This window comes from Neoarius graeffei, chromosome 14, assembly GCF_027579695.1.
Source record: "Neoarius graeffei isolate fNeoGra1 chromosome 14, fNeoGra1.pri, whole genome shotgun sequence".
In the NCBI taxonomy this organism is placed as follows: domain Eukaryota; kingdom Metazoa; phylum Chordata; class Actinopteri; order Siluriformes; family Ariidae; genus Neoarius; species Neoarius graeffei.
The window spans coordinates 27,300,809-27,317,268 of record NC_083582.1 but is presented as its reverse complement, the minus strand read 5'-3'; the positions used below and the strand labels follow the sequence as shown (position 1 = coordinate 27,317,268).

The following is a 16,460-nucleotide window of genomic DNA, read 5'->3' as shown; positions in this document are numbered from 1 at the left end:
TTGTGGAAGAATTTCAGCAAAATTGGCAAAAGGCTTTGTTATATGACAGTTACACGCATATTGAAATTTTGTTTAAGTTGGACATATTTTACCAGCATTATGCCCTTGTTTATTAACAAACTTGTACTTTGGCAATTTCATCAAGCTGTGCTTGCTTTCTGAAATCAACTTCTCTCACAATTTTGTCAGAAATGGCGAACAGAGGTGACGTGAGGACCCAAGAGCAGACTCAAGACAGGCAGTGTACAAAAGGAAACTTCTTTAATGAAGTACAGGCAGAGGTACAATACGGCTCAGGCAAAAATCGGCGGTCAAAGAACGGACCAAGAGGTCAAAACACAGAAGAGCAGGCAGGCATGGTCAGGGACAAAAACAGGACAGAAAAATCTTCACAAAAACTGAAGAAAACAGGGACAAGGGAAACCCAGGCAGAGGAAGCAAAAAACACAGTCCAAAGGAATGGGCAGGTACAACAGGGGCAAAAAACTGGACAGGAAACTAGACGAGAAAAAACAAGGAACAATACAGGCAGGGGGAATCTGGAGGTCACAATATCAAAAGGCTATAGCGAGGCGAGGAAAGTCTACAGGAGACAGTCTGGCAACAGGAGTAGCTCCAAACAGTTCTTAAAAAGGCCCTGGCTGATGGGAGAGGAGTGGTAGCAGGTGTAGAAGTGCCATTTCTGGGAAATTGGCCTTCAGCAAGGCAGGACTGAATTCCTATCCCGTATCCGGCCTGGAGCCGGCATGGGAGTTCCACAAACTCAGGCATGGATGGACCAGACCAGACTGTGACAAATTTTTTATCCCCCACTGGCCAAAAGGCCCGAAGGAGGATTATGTTGTGGCGATGTCTGTCTGTCTGTCTGTCCCGGGAAGGGTACTCACATTCTGAAATCAACTCCTCTTACAATTTTTGGAGAAATTTCATGAAACTTGACAGGATTCTTTGTTATATGTCAGTACTACACATATTGCAATTTTGTTCAATTCAGTCTCATTTTACCAGCAGGGGAAATTGTGCTCTGAGAGCGCTCTTGTTTTATGTTCATGTTTTATGTTCATTTCCATGAGGTGTGTGTGTGTATACAGTATGTGTATACTGTATAGTGTGTGTGTGTGTGTGTGTGTGTGTGTGTGTGTGTGTGTGTGTGTGTTTATTTTACTGTTTGTGCTTGCATTATTGTCATAGTACTGAAGTCAGGATTGGTCATTCTCTGAATAAAGGAGAGCAGGACCATGTTTCCAGGAGGAGAGAGACTGTTCTGCAGTGCTTAAAGAGACATGGCATCAACTGCAGTCAGGTATGGACTCTATTTTTCCCTTTCGTCATTAAATGTTTTACATGGATGAATATTATATAAACAACCATACTGGTGCCATTCTGTGGCTCAGCCTAATGTTCCTTTCACTTAATCGTCACTTGCATACAGAGGAGAAGGACTGAAAAAGCATGATGTATACATTTTTAATATGCAGATTTCACATTCAGTTGCTTGTATTCAAATCACTTAAACCACCTTATTTTGCAAGAAATCACAAACTAATGATTTTTCCATTTGTGTATCATTTGAGGAATAAGGTACACTAAGTTTCAACTCAGTAGAATCCTTGCATGTCACAAATGTTTCCTCATAGGCTACAATGCCCAACATTGCACTGCTGGGCTCTGGGGGAGGTGAGCGAGCCATGCTGGGGTTACTGGGATCACTGGTTCAACTAAAGAACTGTGATCTCCTGGACAGCATAATGTACCTGAGTGGAGTCTCAGGATCCACATGGTACTATCCACACACAAATAGACATGAACAATATAAACTGGTGGACATCAATCAGTGTGTCTCACATCTGTAAATCAGTGAAATACATACAGTATGCTGAAAATCTATGCTAAGTGTACTTCATAGGCTGTGTACTGATGCACTCTACAGAGAATATGTTTATACAGGTATTCCAAGTATCACACAATAGAATAAATCAGTATTATTAGAAATAGATAAATGGATTTGTGACTTATATAAATGAGTTAATATTTGACTTTGAATATGAATATTTGAACAATAACTGACTCTTTTGTGTGTGTGTGTGTGTGTGTGTGTGTGTGGTGTACAGGTGCATGACATCCTTATATAAAGAGTCAGACTGGTCCACCAAACTGGCCGCTGTGAAGGAGAATATCATTAAAAGGCTTGATGGACCTGCAGTCAGCTGGTCAGATGCTTGGAAAAAACTGAACAAATACTATGACCAGAATGTCAACTTCTCTCTGACAGACGTCTGGGCTGCAATGTTTGTCACTACGATCATGAAAGAGGTAAGTGTGTTCAGTAATGAGGTCAGAGAGTCAAGTACACAGACTGAAGAAACCACAATCCGTCTGCCATTGTTTTTGTAGTGTTTATTTAATGTATATATTTGGCCTTATACAGACAAATAAGCATTATCCTGCAGCTTTCTGAAATAAACTGAGAAGTAAAACCAGATATCACATTGGAAAACTGCACTGAAAGAAAGCACAAAGTAAATACTCCATGAAAATACCAGCCTGTATTTTTGTTAAATACAGTATATGCTTCACACTTATGACACTGGTTTGAAAACACACTACAAATGATACTGTGCCCAGATTTTCTGTGAAATGATAATTAATAGTCACAACTAAAATTAATCTGTGAGTCAATGTAAATTGTGCATCTTTTAATGTGTAGATTAATGAAAACACTATAAGCGGTCAGAGAGAGAATCACAGCAAAGACCCATATCCCATCTACACTGTGATTGACAAGCAGTGCAAAAAGAAGAAACAGGACCGAGGTTTGTTCTGTGTCCATGTGTGTACCTGTATATGGGGGTAATGTAAGGCCTGTTTGTGTGTGCTTATAAAGTAATTAGTAAGTATAAGGCTGAAATTCTGACAGCATTTTCTGTGCAGATGTCTGGTTTGAGGTTGCACCTTATGAAGCTGGCTACTCCCTCGCTGGTGCGTTTGTGGACTCAGCCTATTTTGGGAGTCAGTTTGAAGAAGAACGTTTAGTGAAAAAACAACCTGAGATTGACATGCTGTATCTGCAAGGTATCTGTCACTTCCAGACAACAGAGACTCCAATAACAGAGTCCATTGTTATCACAACACGATATACTATATCCTCAGAATGAATATTTCCCAGTAGTAATTTGCCTCCAAATACCTTAAAATCTAGATTAGATTTTTTTTCTTTTTTATTTGACTCTAATCCACTGTTAACTGATTTGATACAGTGAAATGTATTTTAGAGTCACAGAAAAGGAGTTTTAAGTTAACACATAAGTGAAGCCTCTGGCCGAAAGTTTAGAGACATAGAACTGTGACTGAAAGGATGCTGGATTGATTCCCTGGACCAGCAGGAAACATCCTGTTTGAGGATGATAGTATTATTTAATAATACTTAGTATTATTTACTATTAACTGCTCCCTGGGTGTTATTGCTGTCCACTGCTCCTTGCTCACTACAGCATGGGTTAAATGCAGTGGATGACATTTGTAGTGGTGATCTGCTCATTATGGTGTGCAAAAATCAGTACTTTTTTGTTGAAATGTTTTTGCCAGTGTTTCTCTCTGTATATTTGGAACAGACTAAATTCAGACATGAAGACACACATACAACACATGAAAAATACCAAACAAGTTAAAAAAAAAACAATCCTCTCGAGTAAACTACAGAGCTGTGCTACTGAGCATTATCTCTTCTTCCAGTTGCTTTTACTCACATTAATATTCATAAATGCATGGTCAACTCTTAATGCACTCCCATGTCCATTTCCCCTCAAATCTAAGAGAACCAACAGCACAGAGGCTGATGTAAACTTACACACAATGAAAAGAGAGAACTGAATAGAAAAGAAATTTATTTTAGCCTGTTGTCAGTTTTTGACCAAAAAAAAAAAAGGTAATAAAATCATGTCTATGAAGGTTCCCTGTTTTCTTCAGGTTCTTCATAAGGTCCTGTGCAGGTTCTCAAGGTTCTTAAAAAATAATTTGACCAGTAATGCATGTCAACAAATTATTGAGTAATATGCATTCAATGAGGGGGCAGCACAGTGGTGTAGTGATTAGCACTGTCGCCTCACGGCAAGAAGGTCCTGGGTTCGAGCCCAGCGGCCGACGAGGGCCTTTCTGTGTGGAGTTTGCATGTGTCTGTGTGGGTTTCCTCCGGGTGCTTTGGTTTCCCCCACAGTCCAAAGACATGCAGGTTAGGTGTGAGTGTGAATGGTTGTTTGTCTCTATGTGTCAGCCCTGCGATGATCTGGCGACTTGTCCAGGGTGTACCCCGCCTCTCACCCATAGTCAGCTGGGACAGGCTCCAGCTTGCCTACAACCCTGTAGAACAGGATAAGCAGCTACAGATAATAGATGGATGGGCATTATATGAGCATGTTAAACACAGAAATGTTATATACAGCCAAGTAAATAAATGATCAAAATTAACCAGAAACCACTAACTGTTTATCCTTCTGATATTTTTACACAGGACTCTGTGGCAGTGCCCTCGCTAGTAGACAAGAAATACTGAAATGGTTATGGGAACATATCAAAGGTATTAATGGCTTTTTGATTAATATTTCACTCATCTGTTTTATTTATTTTTCCATTTAATGAGTCCGTCTGGACAACTAGACATCTTCAATCTGTAATATTGCAAAATTAACTGCTGTAAGTGCTCAGTTTAATATATATGTATTGAATTTCTCTCTCTCTCTTTTACACACACACACACACACACACACACACACACACACACACACACACACACACAGAATTACTTCCATTTGCGCAATACTCACCCCAGGGCCAAAAGGTGCTCTTAACTCTCGTGGAGCTGAACATATGTGTTCTGAACAAGGAAGACCCCACAAGTCTAATCACAGAAATGACTGTGCAGCTAGAAGGTACGCTGCTCAGAAATGTTCTATACTGTTAAAAATACATTTCCGTTCTCTAGAAGAGTTAATTTAGATCAAAAAAACATTCAGAAATAAAGTCATGAATGAATGGTGCATGAGAGAAGTCTGTAAGTTTATCATAAAACTTGGTAAATGTTTCTTTACTAAGATATGTTTTCCACCACAGGAAAGCTGGATAAACATGGGAGAGCAATGTTCATCTCTAAAGAAGAGTTACTATATGACCAGAAGCATCAGACACTGAAGGAATACACACTGATGATATGTAAAAATTTCCAAGATTGGTTTGAGGACTCTGAGAGGAGTGAGTTTATCGAAATCCTCAGTTCTCCAATATTCGGTTCATGTATTTTGTGAAATATTATATAGATTCGTCACCATACCTTTAGATACATGGTTTATTGAAAATAGCTTTTTAATGATAACTTTTTTAAAAATAAATATTTCCTTTTGTTTTTGTTAAAACTTAAATACCATGAGAGGCAGCATGGTGGTGTAGTGGTTAGCACTGTCGCCTCACAGCAAGAAGGTTCTGGGCTCAAGCCAGGTGGCTGATGGGGGCCTTTCTGTGTGGTGCTTGCATGTTCTACTCGTGAGTGTGTGGGATTCTTCTGGGTGCTCTGGTTTCCCCCACAGTCCAAAGACATGCAAGTTAGGTTAATTGGTGTTTCAAAATTGACCGTAGGTGTGAGTGTGAATTATTGTTTGTCTGTGTGTCAGCACTGCAATTATCTGGCGATTTGTCCAGGGTGTATCCCGCCTCTCGCCCATAGTCAGCTGGGTTAGGCTCCAGCTTGCCTGCGACCCTGTACAGGATAAGCGGCTACAAATAATGGATGGATGTTATACATGCTTAATCACTTGAGAAAGAGTTGATAAATCTGACTTAATTATTGAAGTAGGTAGGTCCATCCATTATTCATAACCACTTATCCTGTGCAGGGTCAGAGGCAAGCTGGTGCCTATCCCAGCTGGCTATGGGTGAGAGGCAGGGTACACCCTGGACAAGTCACTAGATCATCACAGGGCTGACACATAGAGACAAACAACAGTTCACACCTATGGTCAATTTAGAGCCACCAATTAACTTAAGCCGCATGTCTTTGGACTATGGGGGAAACCAGAGCACCCAGAGGAAACCCGGACAGATATGAGGAGAACTTGCAAACTTCACACACAAAGGCCCCCGTCAGCCACTGGGCTCAAACCCAGAACTTTCTTACTGTGAGGTGACAGTGCTAACCACTACACCATTGTGCCGTCCAAGTAGAGAAGTATCAACTTTTTTTACTATAACATTAAAACTAGTATGCTGTGACACTATACTATCATCAAACTATAATATTTTTATAAAAAGTTCCAATAAATATTTTAGAAAATGCATGAAGAAAATTAATTTGTGACATTAATCCCAGAGTAAGGGAACACTCTGTGGGAATTCAATTTTTACTGTCATTTACACAAAGTGCAGGTGCAAGTGTAAATGAAAAGAGGGCTGCGGCCTCACCAAACAGTGAAGTGGTGAGAACATGGCTATCAATAAAAACACGAGTAACAGGGAAGGAAAAAATATCAATAAGAACACGAGAACAAAAGACCATCACATATGTGCAAATTTGCATTGACTGAGGTAGTGTATGTCCTGTAAAGTAACACTGTACACATTAAGCAGTCATGCAAAATATAAACTTCTGCATGATAAACATGGCAGGCCTGCAGTGGCAGCAGTGCAAAGCAGAGTCATTTAAAGTGCAGAGATAGGAGAAGGAGGAGGTGGGGGGTGGGGCGATAAGAAGTGAGTGGGTAGAGTTCAGTGGTAGCCAGGTTCAGATGCATAACAAGTTGGTGCAGGAAGTTGTTTCTGAGCCTGATAGTGCAGGCTCATTGATGTGAAGTCCAAAAAATTTAAAGCTGGGCACATGTTCCACTTTGAATTCAGTGATGGGGAGTGGCTGCAGCTTTTGGACTTCCTGAAGTCCACAATCAGCTCCTTTGTCTTCTGCACATTTGAGGATGAATTTGTTGGCGGTGCACCATGAGGTGAGGTGCAGGAGCTTGTCCCTGTAGGCTGTCTCTTCATTGTTATTGATTTGGCCTACAATTGTGGTGTTGACCACAAACTTTATTAGTGAGTTTGAGTGCTGGCTTGGCAGGCAGTCATAGGCAAAGAGAGAATAGAGGAGGGTGCTCAGGACACAACCTTGGGGGGCACCTGTACTGAGGGTCAGGTTGGAGGATGTGTACTGAGGGGACAATGGTATTGAAGGCAGAGCTAAAATCAATGAACAGTATCCAAATATGTGGTGTTATATTCCAGATGGGTCAGAGCAAAGCACAGGGAAGTGACAATGGCATCCTCCCTTGACCTTTTGGGATGGTAGGCAAATTGGGTGTTGGTCAAGTATGGGAGGGATGGAGTCTTTTGATGTGGGCCATGACCAGTTTGGGGGTGAATGCTATGTGTTAGAAGTCATTCAGACATGAGGGTGATGATTTCATGGGGATGGAGAAAGTTGAGGTGGATTGGGAAAGTGAGAGGTTGAATATTGTGGTGAAGACCTCAGCCAGCTGTTCTTTTATTGTGATGGCCTCAATGCAGAAGGTAATATAAAATTGCACAGTGGATGTATAATGGCTGTATGAGAGCCATAAGGGGCTGTGTTATCAAAGCCCCTCATGGGCTTTGTATCATAATTTTGTCTCATAGATTTCTTTGTATCATAATTTATCATAAATGAATAGAATAGAATAGAATAGAATAGAATAGAATAGAATAGAATAGAATAGAATAGAGCACTATACTGGGAGTCACAAAAACCACTGCATCCTGTGCGCTGCGAAACCAGAACCAGAAACCGGACAATCTCCCCGTGTCCGCGTGGGTTTCCTCCGGGTGCTCCGGTTTCCCCCATAGTCCAAAGACATGCAGGTTAGGTTAACTGGTGACTCTAAATTGACCGTAGGTGTGAATGTGAGTGTGAATGGTTGTCTGTGTCTATATGTCAGCCCTGTGATGACCTGGCGACTTGTCCAGGGTGTACCCCGCCTTTCGCCCATAGTCAGCTGGGATAGGCTCCAGCTTGCCTGCGACCCTGTAGAAGGATAAAGCGGCTAGAGATAATGAGATGAGATGAGATGAGGTATCATTAGAGGGTGATGAGATGTAATATTGCAAACTGGACAAGGGGCCGTGGCACGGTGGTGTAGTGGTTAGCGCTGTTGCCTCACAGCAAGAAGGTCCGGGTTCGAGCCCTGTGGCCAGTGAGGGCCTTTCTGTGTGGAGTTTGCATGTTGCCCGCGTGGGTTTCCTCCAGGTGCTTTGGTTTCCCCCACAGTCCAAAGACATGCAGGTTAGGTTAACTGGTGACTCTAAATTGACCGTGAGTGTGAATGGTTGTCTGTGTCAGCCCTGTGATGACCTGCTGACTTGTCCTGGGTGTACCCCGCCTTTCGCCCGTAGTCAGCTGGGATAGGCTCTGGCTTGCCTGCGACCCTGTAGAACAGGATAAAGCGGCTAGAGATGATGAGATGAGACAAAGGGCCGGAGAGGAAACCTGAGCAGGATGGGGGAAAATAACTGTTCACATACTCAAGAAAAAAAAGAGACAGTTGGAGATGCTGATGTAGCTTGAGCTAGGTAGCCCACAGTATGGTTAACACAGAGCAGTGAGGAGCTGTAAGAGATGGTAGAGGTCCTGGACTTCCAGTAGAATGGCAGGTTTTTAGCACTTTTCAGACCAAGACATTAAAACAGGACATCCTTTTTATAGAATAAGTTTAGATGTACCTTCTCTTAGTGCTGTGGGGACTCAAACCAACTGTGTCCATCGAGCTGATGAAGATGGAAATTGTTGTACAGATGATGGACTTGTAGTGAGAGGTTGAAATACTGTGAAAACTTTAAGCGCTTAAACAGCAACTTTGAGAAGTGGAAGAGAAAAATGTCAGTTTGCTGAAGAAATTTTACCATATTTTAACATAAGATGTTGGATCAGCTAGCGGTGGGATGAAGAAAATAGTTTAAAGTCTAAACAATTCTGAACCTCCCTTGTACCTATTGACCAGCTGAATGAGAGGAAGGTGGAGATAAGAGAAGAAAAAAAAAAACACAGTGAAAACTTAATTTAGCAAAAGTTTTATTTTGGTATTCATCAATTTCAGGAAGTTATTCATACAACTTACACATATTTTTATGCTACTGTCAGTGCATCAAAGGTTGATGTATTGCATATTGCTCATTTAAATATCCATTACATTTTCACATTTTTATTAGACTGTTCAAACTGAATAACTGTAAATTTACTTTTAAAGAAGCAAGGATCTCGTGGATTATACCAAAGATCTTTGAGCTTCTTATAAACTGGACATGGGGAACAACATACGATTTCCTCTACCAAATGAAAGGTAGGCACAAAGGCTTAACTGCAATGGGCGAACCCATTGACAGTAAGTGTAGAAAACAAATTTTGATGTAACTGAATAGCCTTTGCCTTGTCCATATAAAGATGTTATTTGTTATTTCCTGTGATTGTTAATATCAGTGGAAGATGTGGACCCCTCTATTCTGAGTGAGGAGGACAGAAATTATGTGGATGCTGGGCTGCTGGACAACTCTCCTTATTTCCCAATGCTGAGAAAAGCGAGACACATCGATCTCTTCATCTCCCTTGATTTCAGTTCTGGAGACCCCATGGAGGTAATGCAAACAGAAATGAGCATACAAGCAGACGTTTGAGCACATACACATTTGCATGGTCTAAATGAGTGACCATGTATACAGTGTAGGTCCTCACACGGGGCACCAAAATTATGTAGATGCAATTGCGTTATTAAATCGGTCTCATAAAAGTATGTAGGTGCAACTGCACTATTAAATCGGTCTCATAAAATATCAGTTCATTAATTTTACTCATCAGTATTTCTATTCATAATTAAATTAATGAATTAATTCCTCTAATGATACACTAGATTAGTGAAAGCAATGTGACTTCTTTGATGGCAGAGGATGGCTTCAAGAAATACTGCAGCAAAACAGACAAGACACAGTTTCTTATAAAATATTTAATGTTTTAAAATGACAAAACCAAGTGAGGATAACACAGATCAGGTACATTCAATAATACTAACAGCAGTTTAACAATCATTAGCTTTACCGGATAAAACAGCCTGCCAGTGACGGCTGGGTATGGGCCCGACGCTCCAGCGCCATCCATTTTCAGGGCGAGTTGATTCGGCAGGTCAATTGTTACACACTCCTTAGCAGGTTCCAACATTGGGGGGTGGTGGTGTAGTGGTTAGTACAGTCGCCTCACAGTGAGAAGGTTCTGGGTTCAAACCCAGCGGCCATCAAATCAAGTTTTTTTGTATAGCGCTTTTAACAATAAACATTGTTGCAAAACAGATTTACAGAATTTGAACGACTTAAAACATGAGCTAATTTTATCCATAATCTATCCCCAATGAGCAAGCCTGTGGCGATGGTGGCAAGGAAAATCTCCCTCAGACGACATGAGGAAGAAACCTCGAGAGGAACCAGACTCAAAAGGGAACCCATCCTCATTTGGGCAACAACAGACAGCATGACTACAATATTAACAGTTTTAACATGAAGACAGTTTCGTTGATGTTGTAACTCTTCATTGATGGAAACTTGAGTGCAAAACTGTTCATGGCAACTGCAGTCCTAAAGTTAGCAAGTCAACTGTAGTCCTCAGCCATAAAAGCATTACTGTAAGAGTCCAGAGCATCCTCCAGGTGTAACTTTCAACTGTCCTCATGGGGCCATCCTCCACAGGAGCGATGCGATGAGACTCCAACCAGACACAGGGCACCAGGATGGATCAAGCAGGTCCAAGGAGCAGAAGAGGTCAGCATCTCGATCCCAGGACCGACATGCAACTCAGAGGGACAGATTTGGGGAGGGGGGGAGAGAGGGAGAGAAAACACAGGTTGTTAGGTATGCCCTAAAAATGACACAAGTATTAATCCTGTGTGGTAGGCTCGCAGAGACGAGAGTCTTGACATCAGGCATAATACGGTACACAACAATGGCATGTTAAAATGGTTAAAAAATATCATGACCTGCTCTGGCTGGATGCTTGATTGGGTGATGGGAGAACACTCCTCAGTAATGATGGGATGCAGATAGGACCCTTAGGGCTGGCCAAGACAATTCAGTTACATTTCACCAGGTCTGGGACATGTGACAGAATGTCTGACAGCCTATTCCCTGCAGGCTACGAGAGACTTTCTGTGTGGAGTTTGCATGTTCTCCCTGTGTCTGCGTGGGTTTCCTCCGGGAGCTCCGGTTTCCCCCACAATCCAAAGACATGTAGTTAGGTCGACGTGGGGCAGCCTTGGGCTGAGGTGCCCTTGAGCAAGGTACCTGACCCCTGACTGCTCACCAGGTGCTCTGGTGTGGCTGCCCACTGCTCTGAGTGTTTGTGTGTGTGTTATTATGGTGTAGTAATAACAGTAGCCAGTTTCAAACACAACAAAAGCGAAACAATGCAACTGAGGTCCTTTTTATTTTTTAAACAGTGGTCAGTGGTCCGTCCAGCAACGCATGTTTATCCCTTTGTTTCTTCACTTCCGTCTGCAGGCCATAGTGTCTCTTTTTACCAACAGTGAATTGGTCAGAGAGTGTCGGTCAGAGCGAGCCGAGGCGCATCTGGTTTTGGGAGGACGGAGGCACAGGGCATCGGCAGTCGCGTACGTCCGTGACCGTGGCGAGGCGTTCGCATGGCAGGACGTGGGACGCTCGTGTCAGGAGGTCGGGCAGAGAGCGCAAAACGTGCTCAGACCACCCGATTTATAGGCGAGCTTGCGTCACGATCTACTGCAGTACACCACCCAGTCACGGTGCAGTGAAAGATGAGACAAGCCAATCGTGATGCAGTGAAAGATGAGATGAAGTGGATATTGTTCGGGGCAGGAACTGAGGGAGTAATGGGAAAGGTAGTTGTGGAGATGTGCTGTACCGACATCAGCCAAATCCCAAAGGACAGACATAATATACTCAGAAATTAAGTAAAACTATAAAAATGCTCTTTTGCTTCAGTGCAGACAAAAAAGTTAATTCTAAATTTGTTATATTAAATTTTAAACCTCTAATAAAAAATTTAAAATATTCTTATAATACTTAGCCAGCTTGTCAACCTGTTCGTTTCCCTCTGCACCAACATGAGTTTTCTTTGGGTACCTGCTCATATTGGTGTGGAGGGAAATGAACAGGTTGACAAGCTGGCTAAGCAAATGCTAAATAATAAAGAAATAGAATTGCAAATCCCAATAAGTAAGGCAGAGGCTCAGATTTATATCAAGTTCTATACAAAGTCAGCCTAGCAGGATGGAAATGAAACGGAGACATCTATATAACATTGAAAAGCAGATGAAAATTGGAAGGATAGGGAGCAGGTGTCAGAGAGAAGAAATCATGATCACCCATTTAAGAATTGGACATCTCACCATCTCTAGCCACTTTATCCTGTTCTACAGGGTCACAGGCAAGCTGCAGCCTATCCCAGCTGACTACAGGCAAAAGGCAGGGTACACCCTGGACAATTCACCAGGTCATCACAGGGCTGACACATAGACACAGACAACCATTCACACTCATGGTCAATTTAGAGTCACCAGTTAACCTAACCTGCATGTCTTTGGACTGTGGGGGAAACCAGAGCACCCGGAGGAAACTCACATGGAGAACATGCAAACCCCGCACAGAAAGGCCCTCACCAGCCACAGGGCTCAAACCTGGACCTTCTTGCTGTGAGGTAACAGCGCTAACCACTACACCACCCTGCCACCAGAATTGGACATAAAGGACTTAACTTTTCTCTAAACATAATAGGCAAACACCCAACTGGAAATTATGAACATTGAAGCCATCCAGAACATGAACATGAACATGAAAGAAATGAGCTTTTTAAATCTCTCGGAACAGTTAATCATCATAATTTCACATTTACGGCGTCTGTACAATTACCAAAACACTATGCCTGAGGACCCTCCAGATCAACTCCTTTACCTAATAAAACTATTAACAAAAGATTTGACTAAACACATATGTTTTCAACCACTGAGACTGTGTCTGAGTCGCAAATACTACTTGGAAGGCTGTTCCATAACTGTGGGGCTTTGTAAGAAAAGGCTCTGCCCCCTGATCTAGCCTTCACTATAGGAGGTACCAGGAGACAGCCTGCACCTTTTGATCTAAGTCGACATGGTGGGTCATAAAGAACCAGAAGTTTGCACAGGTTCTGTGGTGCGAGACCATTCAGTGCTTTAAAATTCAACAGTAGTATTTTATAATCAATACGAAATTTGATTGGGAGCAGTGCAGTGTGGATAAGACAGGGGTGATGTGGTCATATCTTCTAGTTCTTGTAAGGACTCTTGCTGCTGCATTTTGAATTAACTGGAGCTTGTTTATGCACTTATTGGAACATCCAGACAGTAAGGCATTACAATAATCCAACCTAGAGGTAACAAAAGTATGAACTAATCTTTTTCTGCATCATGTTGTGGGTGCAATCAGTTAATTATTGAAATTAAGTGATCAATCTCATTAAATCAGTCTCATTAAATTTGAAGGTAAATAATTAAAATGAATCAATCCCATTGAATCGTTTACTTTGACTACTTTGAATTGAATCATACCATAGAATCACTCATTTGAAGTGAATCATTCAGTGAATCATTTAGTGAATCGTTTGATGAATCATTTAGTGAATCATTTAGTGAATCGTTCAATGAATCATTTAGTGAATAATACCATTAATCCTGGTGCTTAATAATAAATTACCAAACAACTAAATTATGGTATATTTCCAAATTATTACGATCACTTACCACATTACATAACTTTTATATGCACCCTTTTGAATTCGAGGGAGATTGGGGACTTCATACATATTGTTCACACAAATAAACAGTTTGTTTAATAAATAAATTTATTATAACAAAGATAAAAATAATAAATCAATATATACAAGCAGTGAGGTGTGTATATACATGTGTGGTGTGTGTGTATGGCCTAGCTTGTTGCTAGCTAAAACAAAGGAATGTTATCTAAGTAGAACAAAGGATTAGCTCTGTTGCTAATGTGTGCTTGTGTATGTGTGTGTGTGTGTGAAGGACTTGACCATGTGTTTAGCCACGTGTCGCTAACTACACGTGGTGGAGGCCTAGATTAGCCTTGTGTTGCTAGTGTGTTTGTGAAAGGCCCTATGGCCTAGCTAAAGTGTGTTTGTTAGGCTTTGTGAGGCCTGCTGAGCACGTGTTGCTAAAGACAAAGGGAAGCTATCTAAAGTGTATCAGGCCTGGTCAGGCCTGTTGAGCACGTGTTTTCTCAGTAACAAAAAGATTCCACACTCATAACATTACCAAACTCACTGAAACCTTGTAAGGTCAAAATGTATGATAAGGAAATTAGTGTTAGTCAGAGAGAAGCATGCACAACCTATTAAACAATTGAGAGAGCATAGAACAAAATAAATCAACACGCTGCGTGTCTAACAGTGTAACAGATAAACCTGGGTTTAAATTCACACTATTCCAATAAAAGCAAATTCCTAAGACTATCTTAATTATGCCCAAATGCCAAAATCTTACTTAATCCTGCCTTTAGCAAGATATGAAGAACTATTCAACGGTGTAGTTTCGGGCCTCGCCGTTGGAGCACATGAGCCGCTCGTGATGGAGGCGTAGAAAACTTTCGGGTCCAGCGGAGCACTTGGGTGGTTCCCGTGGAAAGCAGAGGATTCTTGGTCTGAACCTCAGCGTTCGTGAGGAAAAGTCTCTGATCAGAATAAGATGCACAGCACTTTTGAGTTAAAAAGGATTCAATCGCTTCTTAACTTTTAACTGCCTGGGCTGCAGTCGTGACGTCACTTCTAATACAAGTAAACCGGTTGTAACTCAGGTTGAGTTTAAAGATCGCGCTATTCTGGACTTTTACCTTGGCCAGTGGTTAGGCACAGAACGCGCTGGATGGTGAATCTTGCAAGAAAGAAGACGTCTTTTTGGCGGAGAGCATCCCTTTATGCGTCTAGACTCATCGGAATCCGGACGCGAGAGACAAAATGGCGGAGCTTCCGCTTGGATTTATGCGTGCATGGCGGACTGACGTAGATGATCCCACCCACGTGTGACATAGGTCACACGGAAGTTGCCTGGGAATTGTAGTTCTGACACAAGATGGCGGCATGAAACCTACAGTCCCCCTTTTGGTCTCAGGGGTATGACGGAGTCATAGCACTGAGAGCACCATATCGTATCATCGCCGTGTCCATAGTCCTTGAGGTAGCCTTGCTCTGCACAGTCCATGGTGTCCTGTGAAGACTGTGTAAGCTTGTGAGTTCCAGTAAGACAGTTGGAGACAGAGGCATTTTGGGCATATCACTATGGGCATTTTGGGCATATAATCATTATCTAACTAACTAGATCAAAACCACATCAAAAAATTAAACATTGAACATGAAACATGTAGTGTTCAATTTCTTATGCATAAAAAAACAAGAAAAGAGAAGAAATGAAGGAAGGAAAGAAGTATTAGTGTTTGGGTTGGCAAACCTAATCTTCTGGGAAGGTGATAGCAGTGGGTGGTCTGGCTAGAAAGCGTGCGCTACTGTGGCAAAAGCTGTCGGAGACGCAGACCATCTTATCTAGCTTGGCGTGTATTATGTATGGGTTGCCTGGGCAGACCCAGTGGATGTCTTTAGTGAAGGTGCACATCTCTAAGTTTTGTGGATTCACAAAAATAAGGATAGCACTGCCAAGACTATATGCCAGGTGTATTTGCGATGAATACACACTAGTAATAATAGCGAATTTTAGTATTTATCTACCATGTTATACTGAAGGGTTATTACTTCATTGGGTTGGTGAAGTCTGACCGGGAATGTTAGTGTACGCTTATGGTTGAGTGATGCGTACAAGCTTGGTGGACATGATGGGCCTAGCTGTCGTCCACCCCCTTTTGGAGTGAGGACTGTTCAAAAGGTTTGATTTGATTATCATGGAAATCGATATGAAAGCGTTTGATTAGGCCTAGATGTCCTAATGTGATACGCGACGGGGAACGGTTTTCCCACGATCGAAAGGTCTCGACCAGGGTGGTAGGAACTTCTCTGAGATTCAGGCGTAGTAGGTTTTGTGTCCCTCTACTCTCGAATCGAGATTCTTCTGGGCACCTGTAAAGGTTGACTGTAGGTGGCGTTGTAGGTCGGCGACATGTTGATGTGCGGTGTGTGCAATCGCGACGCTCATGGCCTCTGGTTTGTATAGGAGATGCGGGGGAAGAACCGACTCTCGCCCAGTCATCATCCCAAAGGGTGTGACTTCAGTGGCGCAATGAGGGGTGGACCAAATGGCCCTTAGCACCAAGGGAAGTTTCATATCCCAAATTTTACCATGGTCTGTGATATACTTTTGCAGCATGCTCACAATGGTTTGAATGGCTCGTTCAGCCTGACCAGAGAATTGAGGGTGGTACGCGATATGGAATTTCGCCTCGAC

At 42.1% G+C, this 16,460-nt stretch overlaps 1 protein-coding gene across 1 annotated transcript in view; it reads left to right on the top strand.

The window, feature by feature from the left end:
- Positions 1 to 16,460, top strand: part of LOC132897573 (uncharacterized) — a 58,647-nt gene that overhangs the window by 29,200 nt on the left and 12,987 nt on the right. The window contains exons 7-16 of the mRNA XM_060938827.1: positions 1,192 to 1,303; positions 1,638 to 1,780; positions 2,112 to 2,313; positions 2,708 to 2,813; positions 2,932 to 3,072; positions 4,508 to 4,573; positions 4,794 to 4,925; positions 5,107 to 5,244; positions 9,252 to 9,344; positions 9,482 to 9,636. Coding sequence (XP_060794810.1) covers positions 1,192 to 1,303; positions 1,638 to 1,780; positions 2,112 to 2,313; positions 2,708 to 2,813; positions 2,932 to 3,072; positions 4,508 to 4,573; positions 4,794 to 4,925; positions 5,107 to 5,244; positions 9,252 to 9,344; positions 9,482 to 9,636 — 1,288 coding nt within the window. The remainder of the gene's footprint in view (positions 1 to 1,191; positions 1,304 to 1,637; positions 1,781 to 2,111; positions 2,314 to 2,707; positions 2,814 to 2,931; positions 3,073 to 4,507; positions 4,574 to 4,793; positions 4,926 to 5,106; positions 5,245 to 9,251; positions 9,345 to 9,481; positions 9,637 to 16,460) is intronic.